Source organism: Balaenoptera acutorostrata, chromosome 11 (genome assembly GCF_949987535.1).
Source record: "Balaenoptera acutorostrata chromosome 11, mBalAcu1.1, whole genome shotgun sequence".
NCBI classification, from domain to species: Eukaryota; Metazoa; Chordata; class Mammalia; order Artiodactyla; family Balaenopteridae; genus Balaenoptera; species Balaenoptera acutorostrata.
In genome coordinates this window covers 19840689-19859489 of record NC_080074.1, presented here as the reverse complement: position 1 = coordinate 19859489, position 18801 = coordinate 19840689, and the positions used below count along the sequence as shown (strand labels likewise).

General features: G+C 40.8%; 1 protein-coding gene across 3 annotated transcripts in view; it reads right to left on the bottom strand.

The window, feature by feature from the left end:
- The window catches only part of IGF1 (insulin like growth factor 1), a 77078-nt gene extending 58872 nt beyond the window's left edge, over positions 1-18206 (bottom strand). For 2 of the 3 annotated variants that reach the window (XM_007165784.2, XM_007165781.2), the window contains exons 1-2: positions 16057-16094; positions 13183-13339 (exon numbers count right to left, since the gene is read on the bottom strand). In XM_007165784.2, coding sequence (XP_007165846.1) covers positions 13183-13339; positions 16057-16071 — 172 coding nt within the window. In that variant the 5' untranslated portion in view covers positions 16072-16094. Of the gene's footprint in view, positions 1-13182; positions 13340-16056; positions 16095-17861 lie in introns of those variants that run through there. The other variant, XM_007165783.3, reaches the window with a different exon arrangement.
- Between the last annotated feature and the right edge of the window lie 595 nt (positions 18207-18801).

The window sequence follows — 18801 nt, the reverse complement described above, 5'->3', positions numbered from 1 at the left end:
ACTTCCTCTGAGGAAAAACTCCACCAACTTGAGAGAATCAGGATTTGATACTGTCGAATCAGCGTATATATTGTTAATGACCACAAGCAGGTTTGGCCCCAACACCATTTTTCAAATCTTTAGTGAAAGTTCAGCTCTGACTGTTTTGCGTTCTCTCTGTTAACAGATGAGAGACACGGATCAGCAGGTACCTGCTATCTCCTGCGATTCCCTAGACCAGGGCTCCTCAAACCCTCATGTGCATACAAATCCCCTGGGTATCTGTTAAAATGCAGGTTTTGTTTTAGTTAGTTGGGAGTAGGGCCCCTGATTCTGCATTTCTAACAAGCTCTCAGCTGGCTTTGAGTAGCAGGGCTCTAGATCCATCTACACGAACCTGGATTTTTACTATGTGACATTGATGGGTGCCCCTTGTAACGTTTGTTAATCAAATCCAATTTTCCCGTTATTAATAAGAGATTATTTCTTGCCACAAAACACTGTCATGGCCTTCAGTAAAATCTGGCTTCTTCTAAGAGATAGACTTCTCTGTTCTTTATTATTGCTATTTTGTTTATGGGGGAGCATTGAAATCATTTTTATTGATTGAAACCAATTACCTACTGGATGACTTTGAAGCTAAATGATCAGTGTCTACTTCAGAACCAGCCAGAAATAAGTCCTTCTGTGTCTATCACTTACATATGATGGTGTTTTTGTGCAATGTTACTGAATCCTCGTCTGATTTTTCTGGTAAGGGAGCTCTCCATTACTGCATGCAAAACACTTAGTAATCTACAGAAATGCCAGCCAGATTTGTGACATTAATACCTTTTACAAGTCTTACGATTCTTATGTCTCAGGGCCCACAGGCTGTCTATCTTAAAGTAAACCTGAAACAGTGCCTACTGTAGGTGTGTGTCATTGATCTTCTCAGAATCTATCCCCGAATATCTGTTCCATAGTGAGAGGCAAGGATCAGAGAAGAGGGAATCTTTGGAGAGCCAAAAACATCTCCTCTATACCAAATTGAGTGGAATTATAAGGTGAATGCAATTAGCTGGCAGTGGCGTCTATGCCGAAAACATAATCATCCCTTTAATAGGGAACATTTGCTGTGCTTGACAAACTCAGAGTGAAATGGTTGGATCCATAGGAAGGAACATGCTGAAAATGGTTTCAATATGATCCTGCTTTTTCACTCAATAGCCATTGATTGAGGGTGTCCAGCCAAAAACAATGAGAAAATGAGCCAACAATAGTCTTACCCTTTGACCAAATTTGATATAGTTGCAGCTGAAATTTGTTACATGTTTCAGGAATAACAAAGCATCCATATGGAACAAATATTTGGCAGTATGGCAGCTGATGAAACCAGGAAAAATTAGACAAATTATCAATCGCTCGCTCCCAAATTACCCAAAAAATAAATTAGATCCATTTTCAGTAGCTTTGCTTTCAAATTTCTTCATTCCATGAGTCACCACTACCTTCTGCCAAACTAAATATGTCTATGAACGGCTGGAAACTTTAATGGAAAGAAACATAAAACTCAAAATACGTAGGAAAATTTAAGCTTCTTCATGGAAGGCCTTCATGGAAGACTAGTAAGTCAGGAATGTTTAGAGACAGAAATAATGCATCGACAATACCTTTTGTTTTGGGTAGCTTCTTGAGTTAACAAGCAATACAAAATGCATCAACCAGTCAACCAGCTGACATGACTTTAAATTAAAATGGCCTCTAAAAGGAATTAGTCCTTTCCTTCTCTGTTTTAAGTCTCCAAACCATCAAACTACTAGAGTCTATGAAGATCCATAGTCCTGCAGTCAGGTTGGTCAGATTTGGGATAAAAAGACTTGATGAAATTATCCAATGGGTGATAAAAATGGAAAAAAAGTTCTTATGAACGGTTAAGGGCTTAAATTTTCAAAGACTATTCCGATGCATGACACCAGAAGAATATGACATAGCTGTTCACTTTGAGTTTATGGACTGTGGTTGCTATGCTACCTTCATATGAGTTTATCAAGGTTAAGTTTAAAATGTCCCGCTATGCAAAGAGCCCCAGACAGAGGGTGAGGTGACTGAATTACGGTCCTGGCTTTCCCACCAGCATGCTTTGTGACCTCATGCACATCATGTTTTTTTCTGGACTTCGCTTCCCTCATCTGGGAAGTGAGAACACTGGACCAGATTGCTCTATATGGTTCTTTCTAGTTCTCCAATTCTTCAATTTTACTTTGGCAAATAGAAACTACTTGTGTTCTCTGAGGGCTGGTGCTCTGGTTGTTATACCTATCTTGGGGCTTATTTACCAGGGATGTACCATTTGTTATGTACCTTCCCTTGCCTACCACTTTTCCTTTTAGTGTGAATGCCGCAGATGAAATAAGAGAGAGGAATTGAGTGGAGTTTCTGTTCTCAAAACCATTTTCATAGGTGGAATCTATTGTGTGGGCTCCTGTAATAGCTCTTGAAGACTCCCTGTTGACTAGAATTAGCTTATTGTTGATCTAGGATAAGTTTTCACTGGGGCCACAGTGAAGGAGTCCCAAGGGATGACACCTCAAATAGACTTTTTTCTTCTATACCTTCAATCTCAGATCCACAACGGTGGCAGTAGCAAATGGATAGTCATGGGGTATACCCTGGGGACCAGTAGAAGGAAATAGCTTTTGGAATGCCTTTTTTAACATCAAGTCAAGAAGTTTTATTAAGTGCCCAACACTGGATGCTGTGGAGGACAGAAAAAAACTTTTAAAACTTAGTCTCTGTTTTTCTGAAAGAGCTCAAACGAGAGAGGATGAAAATTCATGGTGGCAGTAACCGGTATTTGATTGTGGTTTCTATGTCAAATGTATCTCTGGGAGCCGTTGGATGTGAAGCCTGTGAGATAGAAGAACCACATGGTCATGTGTCCATATGGTGATGAAACTCACAATTTTGATTTCATCAAGGCCATGCTCAAACAAAAAAATTCAATGCCCCTAAGTCAGGCTGTGATTAAGGAAGCAGTTTAGATGGGCAACCTGAGAGTACAAAGAGACCTTTCTGATTAGTGAGTACATTCCCTCTGCTGAACACCACTTTTTTGAGGGTAAGCAAAAATCACCAATAGCTTACTTGGGAGAATGGAAATCTTTTGCTTATGTGTGATAACCTCAGTGACTATCTCACCACTGTGTGAAAACTAACTCTTTAAGCAAGCTCATTGTGGTAAAGTGATAGGTCCCATCTTTTTTCTGCTTCCTCCAATGAGGACATAAACAGTAATACTGAGTAAGCATTCTGAAGATCAATTAATAGACTCTTGGGTGGTCTAAATGCAAAGTGATAGGTGAATAGAAGATACCAGCATGCTTTTATTTTTAATTAATAAGGTTCAGAAGATACACTGCCAAATTAGCTTTTCTAGATTAAAATTATTGCAGAACCATTGAACTAATGGTTCAATGTCACTAAAAGTTGAAGTCAAACCACTGAACTAATTTGTGGACGGTGATTAGAGGGACAAGGCAGAGTGAGTATTCAATTCAGTCCACTAATAGTAACACATTTGGTTGCCCTTTCAGTTTCCAAGCCCCTCTATAGTTGAGCCTTAACAAACCCTTGAGGTATAATATTTTTATTCCTACTTTACAAATGAGGAATGTAAGACCCAAAGAAATTAAGTGGCTTCTCCAAGGTCATAGCGCTGTTGAGGGAGCTGGGCGAGGCCCAAATGTGGAACCTCTGATTTCCAAACTAATACTTCATTGATCTTCTCTTTCTGCTTTCTGGTGGGGCTGTTTATAGACAATAAAATGACTGTGATGATACTCAGATAGGAAAGACACAAGAAGGGAAAAGGAAAAACTGTGGCCCTTCCTCTGAACCAGGCTTTTTCACTCTGAAATGAGAGCTTATTTATTATATGACCAAGAAGGGAACAGCCACAAATACTGAGTTCAAAGAGAACCAGCTTTTTTTTGTTTTTTTTTCATTTGTTCCAGGTGGTCACAATCAAACTTCTAAGCACACAGCTTTGCTCTACATCATTTCTGCCTTCCCTTACTGCTGTTACTAAAATAAATGAGTTCCATAGCTATCAGATGAAAGGGAGGGCCGACAAACACCTTTTTTTGATGGCCTATAGGAAGAGCTTTTTATTTTCAGGAGAAGCCTTCAAAACCCTAGGAACTCTTCTCATTGCTTTACTCTGGGCAATGGACCATAGACCCCATTAACCAGTGACTGATAATTAGTTTGTGTGTCACTTTCACTCATGGCTTTCCCGTCTCTCTAGTTGCTTTTCTTCTGGAGTCCAGTAGTTCTCAATGAAGCGTGATTTTGCACCCCACTCCCCAGGGGAATTTGGCAATGTCTGGAGACATTTTTGATTGTCACAAATGGGAGGAGGGGACAACTGGCATCTAGAAGGTAGAAGCCAAATATTTTACAATGCACAGGACAGTCCCTCTCCCCCAACAAAAAATTATCTGGCCTAAAATGTCAATAGTGCTGAGGTTGAGAAATCCCATTGCCAATGGCACTGCTGGGGGACATGAGGGGGGAATAAGAGAATAAAGTAGAATTTTAAAACATGCCACTTGGTCTCACGAAAGGGCTGGGGCTGGGGGCAGGGAGGAAGGAGGAATGAGGAAGCTGAAATGTACAGTGTCCCCAAATCAGCTGAACCCAGAATTCCCACCCTTGGTGTTCCTTTCCCCAGTTTCATAGATAATCAGGAGCTGGTTGCATGTGGGTTGGCTCAGTACAGACTTTCTTCATCACTTGCCTCTGATGAAAGACCCATTTCATCAAGGTAAATGGCACAGAGGTAGGACCATCTTCCCAGAAATACTCACAGAATTGACTCCATGACTAACAAATTCTCAAAGTTTAAAAGCGCCTTCCAACAGCCTTTCTACTACCTCAAAAAGACCACAGGTGAAAGAGGAAAATCTGAGGAGATTCACAGAGTATTTGCTTGGAAATCTGCAAAAAAATCAGGTGTAAATTTCTTTTGGCTTAGGGCTGTCAGAGAAATCTCCAGTAAAAAAGCTGATCCAACGACTCGTCAGGCTGTTTCAGATTTTCCAGGAGCACAGCTTTGCTAAGTCATTCCAAAGCGGTTCTACCCAAGTTGACATTGGAGAGAGTGACCAAAGAGTCAGAATAATATAATATACAATAATAGTCTAAATCATGACCTGAAGTGGACTTGCAATGCCCAAAGCATATTGAAAGGCCTAGTGCATTGTATAGGAAGCGGGCAGGGAATCCCCTTAGTTTGTACAAATTTCTACAGCAGGGGAACAACGGTGTTAGCTTCAGTCTCAGGTGAATTTATCGGAATGAGAGCGCCACCAAGATCTATGTTCATTTGGATTAGCTTGATTGGAGGCCTCTCCTGATCATTTAAATTTACCAGGTAACTTAGACAGAGGCGTGGTCCATTGAAGCTAAAGGTGGAACACCACATGGAATCAGGAAACAGAATCAAGAGTATCTCCTACTTCTGCCACTAATTAGAAGCATGGCCTTGGACATGTCCCTTCTCTCTGAGTTTCACTCTTGATGTTTGACTAGATTATTTTTCAAGGGCTTCCAAGCTTACAACAATCTTCAATTTTACTTCCTTTAAACATTTAGGTAGTTTTATTAGAGAGATGTATACTTAATCAAGAATCAGGTTCTTGGGTGTCTTCCCAGGGGCTTCAGCTTGCCCATTTTTGTTGTTGTTGTTGTTATTGTTGCTGTTTTCTGGGGCATGGAAACTCTTATCCCCACAGAACGCCTGAGCATTTAATGCAAAAGGTTTTCATTTAAAAGACCGTGTGGTCTCTGCTGGTTGCACAACTTCTCTTTGTGTCCATGCTGCTGCTAATCAAATATTGCAAAGCCATTAATTACCTTAGGACCAATGCAGAGGGCCATGTGCAAAAGTTCTGGCCAACTGCATACAGCAACATGCCAGATGTAAAGTAAGCGAACGGTTTTTCTTGGTATTTAAGGTTCAGTGAAAAAGTAAGAGGGGCAGCTATGCCAAGAATGAAAAGCCAAAGCTTGCCAAGTGCTTCTTTAAGTGGCTTTAGCCAATGTGAGACTAAACAATGCATTAAATAGGCATACGACTTACTGCAGTTAAGGAATCGCATGTCAAATAACAGCTCTTTGCTATGTTTTAAACATGATCTCGCATATAGATAAAGACAAGTGAAATGCTCTGTTGTCATCTCCTTAGTCTAACAGCTAATAAGGGCTGGGGATTTGAACTTTCCAGGCAACCAAAAGTAATTCTTTGTGATGTAAGAGCTTGCTGATGTTTCATGGAGAGGTGTAGGATGGAACTCTGCCAGGGCAACAGCTCAGTGCAGAAACAATTTTTTTGCTACTCTGGTTGTCAAAGACTCTGGCTGCATAAAAGAGGAAAGGCTTTGTAGCCCATTATTGAGAACAATGAGAACTCTCCTTGGGAGAGATCTCGCGCCTGTTTGCAGTGTGTCTAATTCTTTGGTATGGGCTGTGAAATCAGAAGAAAGTCTGCTAGAGAGATGAGGTCGGCTCTTTACAGAGGCCCTGAGGAATGCTGGCATGGTACATGATGTCTGGACTAGGTATATGGAGGCCCAGAGGGTTTGGAGAACACCAACACTATCTTTTGGATCCCAAATAGAGATATGCACCTGCCAACCACTGAAGATCTGAGAACTTCCGATACCGTTGGTCTTCAAGCAACTGGTTGAGGGGTGCCTGCACAGGTGGAAGCCTCCCATCCAAACCCCTGGCTGCTCCCACAGCTCCTTTCATGGCCAAGTTGGGGAAGACTCTTCCTGCCTGGCTCACTCTCAGGCTTATGGTGCCTTGGGACCACCTCTCCTTTACCACCTCTCTTATAGCACCCAGAGAACGATCCTTGGTCCAATAAACAGCCTTTCTTCAGTAGGTCTTTGAGAAAAACCAGCAGAACTCATAGATGCTAGAAATAAAGCACTTGAGGTTTGCCGGCAGAGAAAGAAGAAAACTTGAAGTTGGCCAGAGGAGAGGGTCCCACAGATCATAAGGCATACCCTCCTGCTCATGGGTGAGATGCAGTGCTCTGTCTGAGGGCAGTCCAGTCTGTGACGGGTCTTGAACAGCAGCAGCTGCTAATCAAAGAAGCTTTTCTTGTGCACCCTGAGGAAATTCTATTAGTATTTTCTAAGTTTTTCTAGAAGGTAAAATGTAGGGCCGTTACATGGATGTCTCCCTCAAGCCTCCTTTCAAAGAAGTGTTCAGAATTGACACTGAACTGAGGGGTTCCTGCTCTTGATCTCTTAGGGAAGCCTGGGATTTTTGGAAGCATCTCCCTATGCTATAACACTTTGGACCTTTAAACAATGTGAACGGCCAGATGAACATGCTTCTTGGAGACAAGAGAACTTGACTTTGGTTCTGCATCCATCCAGTGAGGTAAGTCACAGAATCTCAGTGTCTCACATTTCTCATTTGTCCGATTAAGCAATAATTCTTGCCGTCTAAGACTGGGGTAAAGACAAAGTGAGAGAGCTGATACAGCTGGATTTTGAAAAAGTGAATATACTAGTCAAACATAAGGCATCCTTTGTGTTACTGAAACTACTATGTAACTGTTACTGCTAGCAACAGGTTTTATCAGCTGCCCCTGTAGAGAGAAATGAGTGTATAATGAATTGGGCTGCCCTGATACCTCTACCTTTGCAATAGACTCTGCAAATGATCCCAGAAGAGAGTAAATAAATATAATTGCTAATGTGTTTATGATGGTTACTATGTGCCAGGCAGAATTCGAATTTAATATGTTCTAATACATTAACCAGTTTTATGAGGTAGGCCCCGTTTTATAGATGAGCAAATTGAGGAAAAAAAGAGGTTAAGTTACTTGCTCAGTGCCACCCACCAAGTAAGTTTCAGAGCTGGGATTCAAACCCTGGATTCTTTGCAACAGAGACCACGCTTGGTCTTGAATCCTTTCCTCTCCTGCTTCTTGTAATTATCCATCAGGGAGAAGATGGTCTCAAAGAGCATTACAATGTCAGGAAAATGCAAATTATTTTCTGAATTTGCACAGAAATCATCACTTTCTTAGCAGTCCCTTGGTTGCCCAGACTGGTCCCCTTGGGCATTTTTAAATAGTAGCAAGCACTTAGGGTCAATAAAAAACTCATTGTTTTTCTTTAAGAATATCTGTGGCCTATTAGCTTAGTGGTGCTAATGAGGCCAGGGCCAAGGTCAAATCCCACATGTTCCAGTTAGTTTCAAAGAGAAAAGCTTGACCAGCTGTCATACAAATGCATGGCTGGCTGTCTAAGGGGTGCCAAGCCAAGGATGCAAATGGTGCAGCTCAAATCCAGCCCCACTGACAGCAATGCTAATGGTGGGTGACTGTGTCTTTGGGTGTCCCCAGAGGTGCACTCTCCTTTAATGGAAAGGCAGTCTCAATAGGCTGGGAAAAGGCTTTTAGTCAAGGTTTAGAAGCCTATAGATTCTAATTTGCCCCCTCTAATTTAATAAAGGGCAGCTAAAAAATGACCTACTTACCATCCTCACGTCCAGGAGAGTGAGAAAATGTAAAGATGAGACCTGTCAGCTCGTCCTTCCTAGTAAGGAAAAATGGCAATCTGTTTTCATGAGGTGTGTGCTCCTTTGGCCAGATGACTTGCGTGTATTTGGTCATGTCTGAGCTTCTATTTCATCCCCGAGGGGTTGGAACTCAGCTTAAAACAAAATAAAACAAAGAAGCTGGCTCCTCTTTCTTTAAGTAGGTGGGATCTCCTATCTTTGGGGAGGAAAAGAAACTATGTGGAGAAGATAAAGGAGTCTAAATGTTCTTCGGTCAGGTCACTATTTAAATCCAAGGTTCTCCTTTCTTGAATAGCACAAAATCCTTGTTAATTACAACCTAGACTATGAGTCTGTTAAAGTTAGAAGAGGTCATTTACTTTAACAAAATCCCCTTGTTTTATAGACAAGGACATTTTGGCTCAGGAAGTTTAAATGCCTGCCAAAGTCATACAGCTAATGAATGACAGGTCTGGGAGTAGTTTTCTGAGCACTATATTTCAAATGAAAGAAGCTTGAGTTAATAATAATAACTTCGATCTAGGAAGGTTGTTGCAATCAATAACAATGAAATTCATTGCAAAGTTTTACTTAAACTCTTTATAAAACAGTATGTTCTAACACATGAAGAATGCCATTCATTTATTCAGACCTGTTCTTAATAACTATGCATTGGAGGTATGTTTTACAAACGCTATAAATCTGGAATAGCCAAAAGGGCATCCAACTTTCCTTTCTAATTGATTTACTTCTCCTTTTTCCCAGACCGCCGAGGTAAAGCATATACAGTTTATTTAAGGGACTGTTTATAGACTCTTAAAACTAAAAAGGACCCCAGAAACTCGCTTTCTTTTGGTTGCTCTTAATTGAAACCATCCAAGGTGGTTGGTTGTCCGTCAATTTTTAAAGTATCTTCAAGGAGAGAAATTCCACAAGCCTCTAAAGCACATGTTAAAATGGTTAATCACCATGACTGTCAAAAATTATATCTATGGCAAGCTTAGCTTCTCCTATTTCACTTGAAGCTCTTTTCCTCTTGCTTTGTTCCATGCACAGCGAGGTTATAACAAGCTGCTCTCTAGGAGGGTTCCATCAATCTGGTAAGATAATAGCTAGCTAGCTCTTTCCCAATGTGCCAGCTCCATTATGCCGCCATTTTTCTCCCAAGACTATGAAAGTATGAAACTGGTTGATATGCTCTCTTACTATGATACATAGGGAAGGATCAGTAGTTAGCTCTTCTTTGCAAATTTCATTGCATAAAATGTCTGCGGAAGCTGCATTATTATAGAGGAACTATTTCACTTATGCTGGGAAGATGTTCACAAAACAAATAATCCAGAAGGTGGCTTCCCCTGTGCTGTAGTGGAACTTGGGCTTGTAGAGAAATAGGAACTCATTTACAGCATTGGGTCAATCTATGCAAAATAAGCATTACAAAAAAAAATTATTTGGAACAGTTCTGTCTCTAATAGGGTTAAAAATTCTCCTTGTTAAATGTTCCAGCCCAATAAAAAAGATAGATATGGAGGCAATTTTCTTTTAGATGTTTGTGTTTCAAACTAAGATCAGAAACCCCCTTCCACTATGAAAAAATCCATACATTCAAAATGGATTTGAAGTAGCTTAAAATGAAACACACAGCCGCAATAAAACTTTGAAAATAAGGGTAAAAAAAATAATAAGAGTCGATTGACAGAGGATAGAGGTAGGGAAGACTGCTTTCCTCTAAAAAGTATTTCAAAGGCTGTAAATGCTTAGAGCTGACTTCTCCACACACAGTAAATCTCAAGGGGCAAAAAGGAAACTCAATAAAATTTGTTGACAACAGTTAATGCCTGTAAGAATAATTGGCTCAGACACAAAACAGACCATCAGCGTAGCTTGGGGAGGGCCAAAATGCTGCCTCTAAGTCATTGTTAGTATACACTGTATTCAGTTGAAAAAAGATAAAGTTTTATCAAATAGGTGGGTAAATACGAGGTGAGAATTGTCCAAAGTACATGACAAACCTAATTCTTGATGATTCTGAAGACTAAGATCTCAAACAAGCCATGCCATTCCATTCAGCTGGATTCCGTTCAATTCAGCCCTGCCAGTTCAACAATCAAATTAGAGCTGCAGCTATATCAGCCAGGCATTGAGCTAGATACTGGGATTCAGTGGTAAATAAATATGGCCTTTGGTATCAAGGAGCCCACTGAGAGGGCAGATCCGGGTTAGGTGATTTCAAAAAATGGGGAAAAGTATTCAGGAAAAGCATAAAGGACTATAATCTATTCTTCCATGATTAGTTTTCTCTATGACACTTGATAATATTGATACTTATTTTTTTTAACCTCCCAACTAGACTGTGAGTTCCTTGAAGGCAAAGTTAATCTCTCGTTCATTTCTAGGTATCTCACTCATGCCTCGTACTGTGTCTTACACATAGCAGATGCTCCATCGATGTTTTGAATTAAAGAATTTAAAGGGGTTAACTTCTCTTGGGCAAAAAGGCTAGTCCAGTTGACTAGAAAGTTAATAAGAATACTTTGGTGCATGAGGGTTTATGTCTGACAAATAATTTATATTAAGTCATGGAGTTCTATAAGGCAGAACTTATGAAACCTAGACTCTCAATAATAATAAAACACAATGTATAAAACCACTTTCTATCCAAAGTCATACTCTAAACATTAAGAGTTGCCATGTAGAACCTTCCCCTTTCAAGTTACTAAAATGGAATTAAAACACATTTGCTAAACTTTGATCCTTGGAGTAACAGAATGCCTTTCAGTGCGTTGAAATCAGTTTCCATCACAGTTGTCCAATACTCTTAACTATCTGCATGAACATATATAAGTATCATATGGTTACTTGAGACCAAATTATTTCTTTCCATTCTCATTTTCAATCATTTAATGCAAGCATCACAGTCATAGAAAGACCCAGTTTCCATGCACTGTGCATGGAAATCCTGGAGCGTGTCACACTGAACATCACAATTCAACCTGGCACATAACACAAGACACTTGGGGGCTTGGCAATCACTTAGTGAACTGGGTAAAAGGAAATGGCACAAATGGATTATCAAGACAAAAAAATCCTCTTGGGCATAATAAGTGAGAAACACTTATCCATCTTTTAAAATGTGGATCAGTAGTAGCAAAGTAAAGAATAGTGACAACCCTTCGTTGGGTGATGTTCGTGTGACACATTTGCCTTCCTCAAGATATTCTGAAGGTAAAACAAGCCTGCTATTTGAAAAGCACTCACCCAATGAAGGCTTTCATCTGCATAGCAACAGAGAATGGGATAGAATCGCTTTATTGCCAGAAAAATAAATGAATTCACTCAAAGCATTGGCTGGAAACAGAGAGTGGGAATTTTCCCATTCAAAGAGTAGAAAGCACTTCTCACTTTCTGTCACTAGTTGTTGAAAAGCTATTTGTCACCAAATCTACAATGAGTACAGACCATCAACACGCCTATCAGCCTCTTCCTTCCCATGCTCCGTACTCATCCCGGACTGCTACACACAGACCCCTCCTTCCAGCCTCACACACACACACACATACACACACACACACACACACACACACCCCTTCCTGGGAAGAAGATGAGAGAGACTTGAAGTTTGTGAGTCATCACAGGAGCTATTCAAAGCCTAGTGGGTAACTGAGGTAAGCTGTCTACACTTAAGCGATATGAACCTCTAAGAATGATTCATGGTCTTGAGGACCTGAGAGTCAGTTTCCTGAAACTCTCTAAACTTCCAAAGAATTATACAGAATGAGCATCTGGCTTTCCATCAGTGTCCTATAGTATACAATGAGACAGTTGCCTCTGAGGTAGGTTCTTTAAATGATCTGTTCCCTCAGGTAGCATGGACTCTTGTTTGTGTTTATTATTTATTTGCAAGCGTGGACTTGGCAGTCTACTTTTTATTGACTGTTGACTTTTTAATCACCTGAGACCTACTTATGGGATAAGTGACCTTGCACTTGTCAGAAACCCTTTTCCAGATGGAGACATCACTGGAGAGCTCCAGAGAAGAGCAATGTCAAAGGAAGGCAATAACAAAGACTCAAGGTCAGTTTGAATGGAGGGCAAATTAATTCAGCATTTCAGTTTGCATTGAGTGAGAGCCTGTGTATTTGCAAATGTGCCTTTCAGCAAGGTTCTACTTCTGTGTGTTCCTGGTGATTTCATATCACATGGAGGCATCTGGGAAGGGCCCCATCATTCTTTGCCCAAGTCCACCTTCCTAGTTTCCTCCAAATAACCTAGCACTTAAAACAGCCCTACATGTTCACATATGGTTGCTACGTGCACTCACAGATCTCAAAAACCAAAACCTTAATCCTCCAGGGCCATTTTGTCACACCTTTTCACTGGAAGGTATGGAAGAGTGAGGGTAGAGCAGCATAGTTGCAGGAAAGCTCAGTGGGAAGTCGTTAAAAGACAAACTGCTAAGGAGGAAAATTCCATCTGAAATCTGCAAAACGTGCCACAGCCCCGCGGAAACACTAGGCTCGCTTTAAGGTGAAGAATCTCGGAGGCTGAGGCCGGCTGCCAGCCGTGGGCAGTCATTCAGTTCTTCACACACTCCCTGCGGTTGTAAATCCACAGAGCAGTGAGAAGGAGGCTACTTACTGAAATAAAAGCCCCTGTCTCCGCACACGAACTGAAGGGCGTCCACCAACTCAGCCCCACAGAGGGTCTCGGGTCCAGCCGTGGCAGAGCTGGTGAAGGTGAGCAAGAACAGGGCCAAGTAGAAGAGATGCGAGGAGGGCGTGATGTGCATCTTTACCTGCCGAAGAAGCAGAAGGAGGGTCATGCTTCCTCCTGGGTCCTTGCCAGGAGATGGGGGCGAGGCAGGGGTGCCTTTACCCTCAGCTCTCCCTTCCTGTCATTAATCAAAACTACCCGCTCCGAAGTGCAACAAGGTGTGTGAGTGACCACAGGGCAGCGAGGGCTGAGCAGGTCTTGGCATCAGGCAACCTGAGTTGAATCCTCTTGCTACTGTGGAACCTTGGGGAAGTCCTTCCTGAACCCCTTCTTTATGGGTTCCTATTACAATTCAGTGAGATAAAATATCTAGAAACATTTACTATGTGAATGTGAAAGATGCTATTATTGCAGTGGGATCCCACACCGCTCAGAGATCCTGGTAAACCTTTGGAATCATCAAAGGTTAAATTGGGCTCAGCCCAGATTTGGGGCCAAATATGTTTTATTAATTTAAGTTCTCTCAAGATTGGCCATCCACAAATAGCATGTGCATTCATTATCGACCAGAATATTAAATTAACCAGAACATCATTCCCCAGCTACTGATTAAAGAGAATTTACTGCAGCTGAAAAAGAACTTGTGAAAATACTATATATCATCACATTTTTTTTTTTCACTTGAGAGAGAGACAGAGACAGAGACAGAGAGAAACACAGGCAGAGAAAGAGTGACTGAGAGATTTCTTACCTGGGGAAGATCAGCAATTAACAACTACAGGTAGAAGTTAAAAATCAGGAACGGGAAAAATGTGAGGATTTAGGAATAAAATTGGCTTATGCTAAGTAGACCCTACGCCTTCTTCATTCTAAAGCCCCTTGTGTCAAGCTCAATATCAGATCAACACACATGTGGACTGTGCCTTCCATGAACAGGGCACTGGGCTCAAAACCTGCAAAAGCCTTTTTTTTTTTTTTTTTTTTAAGTCACAGGAATTCTGACTTCATCTCTTGGAGGGACTTATGTGTCGCTGTAACCATTTTATAGCAGGAACCCCTGGTTGGCTTGACTTAGCAAATGATAGACATCCAAATGGCAGCCCTGCCAGAAGCAGGATTCCTGTGGCTCAAGTCTCCATCCTCACTCTCAGCAGTAGAAACAATGCGAAGGTGATCATTAAGTTTTTCCATATTGCTACTTGTGGCACCAAGATGTGGTTTCTTCTAGGAAGCCTTCCAAGGTGAGTAGCTTCACCCCCCTCAGATGCATTCACTCTCAGAAGCATCAGCAGAGTCAGTGGCAGGATGTTAAGCGAGGGACCCTATCAAAAGGTCATGTAGTTAAGCTGGAAGCTATCATTATGCAAAGAGGCTTTTCTGAACCTCCCAGTGGTGGCAGGTCCATTTAACCCCATCACTTTTGGAGAAACAGACTCAGTCATTTATTTTCCAACCACCTTCCTTGCCCTCCATGGACTCTTAACTTAATGGCTCTCTACATCAGTGGCAAAGTTTGCTCCATCATTGTAATTAAGATTTCCATTTTTGTGGCCAGACTTTCAGGTCAGCAATTGAGAAAAAACCCCCTAAACCCCTGACTCTCGTTAACACAATATAAATATTTAGTTAATGCTTGTAAAACTGTGGAAAATGAAAAGCCTCCTCTATTTGCAAATCCTCATAAATAATGGACATAAAATAGAAGAGGAGGTGAAAGCTTGATGGACCATTTCTTCCATTTTCTCCATAGGACCTGTTCATGGAAACCCTCCACCCCCATGTAGCCAAAGCCACGGGGACCGCTAGAAACAAGTCATCCAATCCTCATCTTTCTTAGTTATAAAATAATTGGTGGGAGTTTTCCCTTTCAATATTTCCAGTGGAAATCTCAGCCAGTCCAACCCAACTGGATTTCCTTGCCCTTTTCAAAAGAGAAAACTCATAATTGATCTTACTGAACATATCCCACACTCTGGCAACGGGCCAGTTCTAGAATGTATGTTATTTTGCCAATCCTATTTCTCCATCCCTCCTTCTCTGTTGATTTAATAGTGATGCTTAAGGCCAAGCACCTGCAACTGTAGATGCCTTCAAGTTCTTCAGTTCTCGTGAAATCCAGGGGAAAAGGTACTCAGCTTATAGCCTTAGTGAATTGAGAACTTCATTAGAGGTCAAAATTATATTTTAGTAGTTATTTATTTTATATGACACATTTAAACCCAGCAATACATATAAATCTCTAGCATTTAAGAATTTAAGATTTATTTTTTACAGGTTTTTCCTTTCTTTCTTTCTTTCTTTTTTTTTTTTCTTTTTTTGCTGAGTTATGTTCTAAGATAAATATCAGCACTTATAGTTCTAGGACAAGATAGAACCTCTAGTGCATTTGCCTTTAGTTCAGGGAACAGTCCAGTACACCCACAGAGAACCAGAGAATTTATCACATTATGTTCCCCAGAAAGAAAACAATAAGGAACTTGCTTAGGAATTAAAAGTTCGAAACAAGTGGCCCCATATGTTCATCATTTCCTGGGCCTTTTATTTTTCCAAACACAAAAGAAATGAAGAGAGAGAAAGGAAAGATCTGAGAGAGAGAAAGGAAGGAAGAACAAGAAAGAGAAGAGAAAAAAGAAAAAAATTGCAGAGCACTCTTTCTCAAAAAATCATTCACAAATCCAAAATGTAAAAGACCTTTCTTTTTATCTTAAATAAATGGAATATCAATTGATTCCAGATGTTTGGGCTACGATAAAAATGCCCAGCAAAATTTGAGGGCAATAGTCATAAGAAAATACTCACTGTAGGTGTAACCATTTTTGTTTGTTCCAGATCTTTTACAGCAGGTCAGGGTGGGTATTATGAGACTGATGTGAATAAACTGAGGACTTAAAAGCATGTGCTGCTTTGTGGGTGGGGTTTGTGAAAGCATCTAGTTACATCTGGACACCCAGGCAGGTATGCTATGAGCCTGAGTAAACTGCCTTTTGTCCATTCAGACAATGAACAAATTGCACGGCTGGGATTTGAGTCAATCTTTTCCTCCAAATCAAGCCACCAATTTCCACTGTGTGCCTATAGTAGCCGCCCTAGACAGTGACCCAAGCTTCAGTCCTCTCCTGTGCCCTCTTCCTCCTGATTCAAACACTCGGAAATATCTTGAGACTCAGAGTACAATCAGCTTGCTAGTTCTGCCTGGCAGACACCTTTACTCATTGAATTACGTTTGAAAGACCACGTAGCTCCCTCAAACCACTTCCTGCTCCAAGTACAGGAAAAAGCAACAACTTACAGCTAGCTCTACTTCTGAATAGTTCAGCATACACAACATGGAAAGTTCATTTGGAGTTTTCCAGACTTGTAATTAATGCAGAGATAACACTCCACAGCCTCTTCTAAGATCGTCTAAGCAGGGAGACAAAGCCCCCAGCTCTCAGACCACATAGCATATGTGTATATTGACTTCATTTCTTTTAAAAGCAAGGTAGCCGGCATGCATCTTGGCATCTCAAGTGCAGCAGAATCAGGTGCCTGGCAAGGATGTATCCTTAACTCCTAAGCCACTTACTTGACTAAGAAAAGTCCTAGTGGTGGAGTATTTGAAAGCAGCAAATGATTACCGTACTAAGTGGTAGGGACGTTTTATGAATTGAGCCCTCAGGCAACTGCATCGGGGAGCCAGTGACAGCGGCTTAAAAGTGCTTGCAAATTGGAAAAACACAAGTCTTGAGAGAGATAATTTTGCTGAGAATGGAAACTTGAACTAGGGCCAGTGATTGGAAACGAGAAGTCAGTGCATTGACAACGCCAGCCAAATTTACCTAAAGAGACTTTACAACACCGAGTATAAAATCAGAGTTTTACAACACGAAACCCCAAGTCCAAACTTCGCCCCTGAGAATCCTCTTCAAAAGAAAAAACTTGGAATAGCAGTTGCTAGAAAGTTTCCGCTTTCCATATACAGTATGCATTTGTTTAAATTATACGAATGTGCAAGGTCAGCAAGAGTTCTTAAGGAGTTCTTTTTCAGAAGAGCAAAGTAAACTTCACTCTAACTTTGACTCTCTGGGCGTAAGTGCAGAGAGTTCCGGGACCTTCGCTCCAAAGATCACATTTAAAAGCTTTAATATCATTTAAAATGTAACTCTTTATATGTGGCATGCCTTGTAATAAAAGTCCTGACAAGTTACACACACACAGATACATACACACACAGTCCTACATACACACGAACATGGTCTTAAAAATAAAACATCTGCACCTGCAAAAAAAAATCCAAAAGTTCATATCCATGCTCTCTAGCCCTTAACCATAGACAGGATTTAAAGGAATCTTCTATAATGACACCACTCAAGCCCTGCAGAAGTGGAGGATTTAGCATAAGTACCTTGCAATAGTTTTTACTCATACAGATATCTGTGCAAAGGCATTTATCTCCCGGAGCTATTTTTTCAGATCCCACAGAATTGCATATTCAGCAATTTATAAATAACTCCCGGTGCCGAAACAATGAAAATTCTAAAGTGAAGAACGTCTCTAAGCAGAAGCAAACAGTACACAGTTTAAAGAAAATTCCCCAATGACTTCAAAGAGTAAGAAATATTTACCTTCAAGAAATCACAAAAGCAGCACTTAAATAATTGGGTTGGAAGACTGCTGATTTTTCCCATTGCTTCTGAAGTGCAAAGTCTGGAAATGAATTGGTTAGCAGGAATAATGAGGCAAAAAGAAATCCAGGGAGATGGGAGATGTTGAGAGCAATGTCACATTTCAATTTTGAGGACTTTATTCCATTGCGCAGGCTCTATCTGCTCTGAATTTAGCAGTGACAGTGAGATTTAGCAAACAGAAGAGGGATTTAGAGAAAATCCTCACATTTATCTACAAAACACAGACACTGTAGACAGGAAACAGCTGGGGGAACGCTTGCCTTCTCTCTCTCTCCCTCTTCTGGCAAAGTTATCGAGTAAGGACTTTTTTGGGCATGGTGACAAATAACATCATACCTTTGCATTTTAAAACTAGAGCACAGAAGCATTTTTTCCCTTAAAAGAATGCGTGTTAGTGACAGGGTGAGCAGACATTAAAATACCAATGTTGTCCTCTGATTAACTTTCTACTGGGCAGGAAGACACACACATCTGCTAATACACCTTACCAGTATGAAAGGAATATACTTGGAGGATGGGCAAGCAATTTTATATTCCAGAGCGAACGCAAAATTAAAAAAAAAAAAAAAAAAAGAAATGAAAAAAAGACCATCTCAAACATACCCTACAATTTTAACCCTCAAATGACTGGGGTAAACTAGATTGGAAGACAGCGCTGGGATGACCCCTCGTCCTAGTTGCCAAGTGAGGGGAATGATCTCATTTCCTAGAACCTGGAAAGGGGCGGGCAGCTTTGCAGTTGGCTCCCTTTAGGACACTGTCTAATGCTTTTTGCCCACGACAGGGCAGAGATTTTGCTGAGCTGTAAAGCCAACTGAAATAATAAAACAAAATCTTTTTCTTCCTTCCTCTACTCTGCTGCTTATCACCCCCGCCC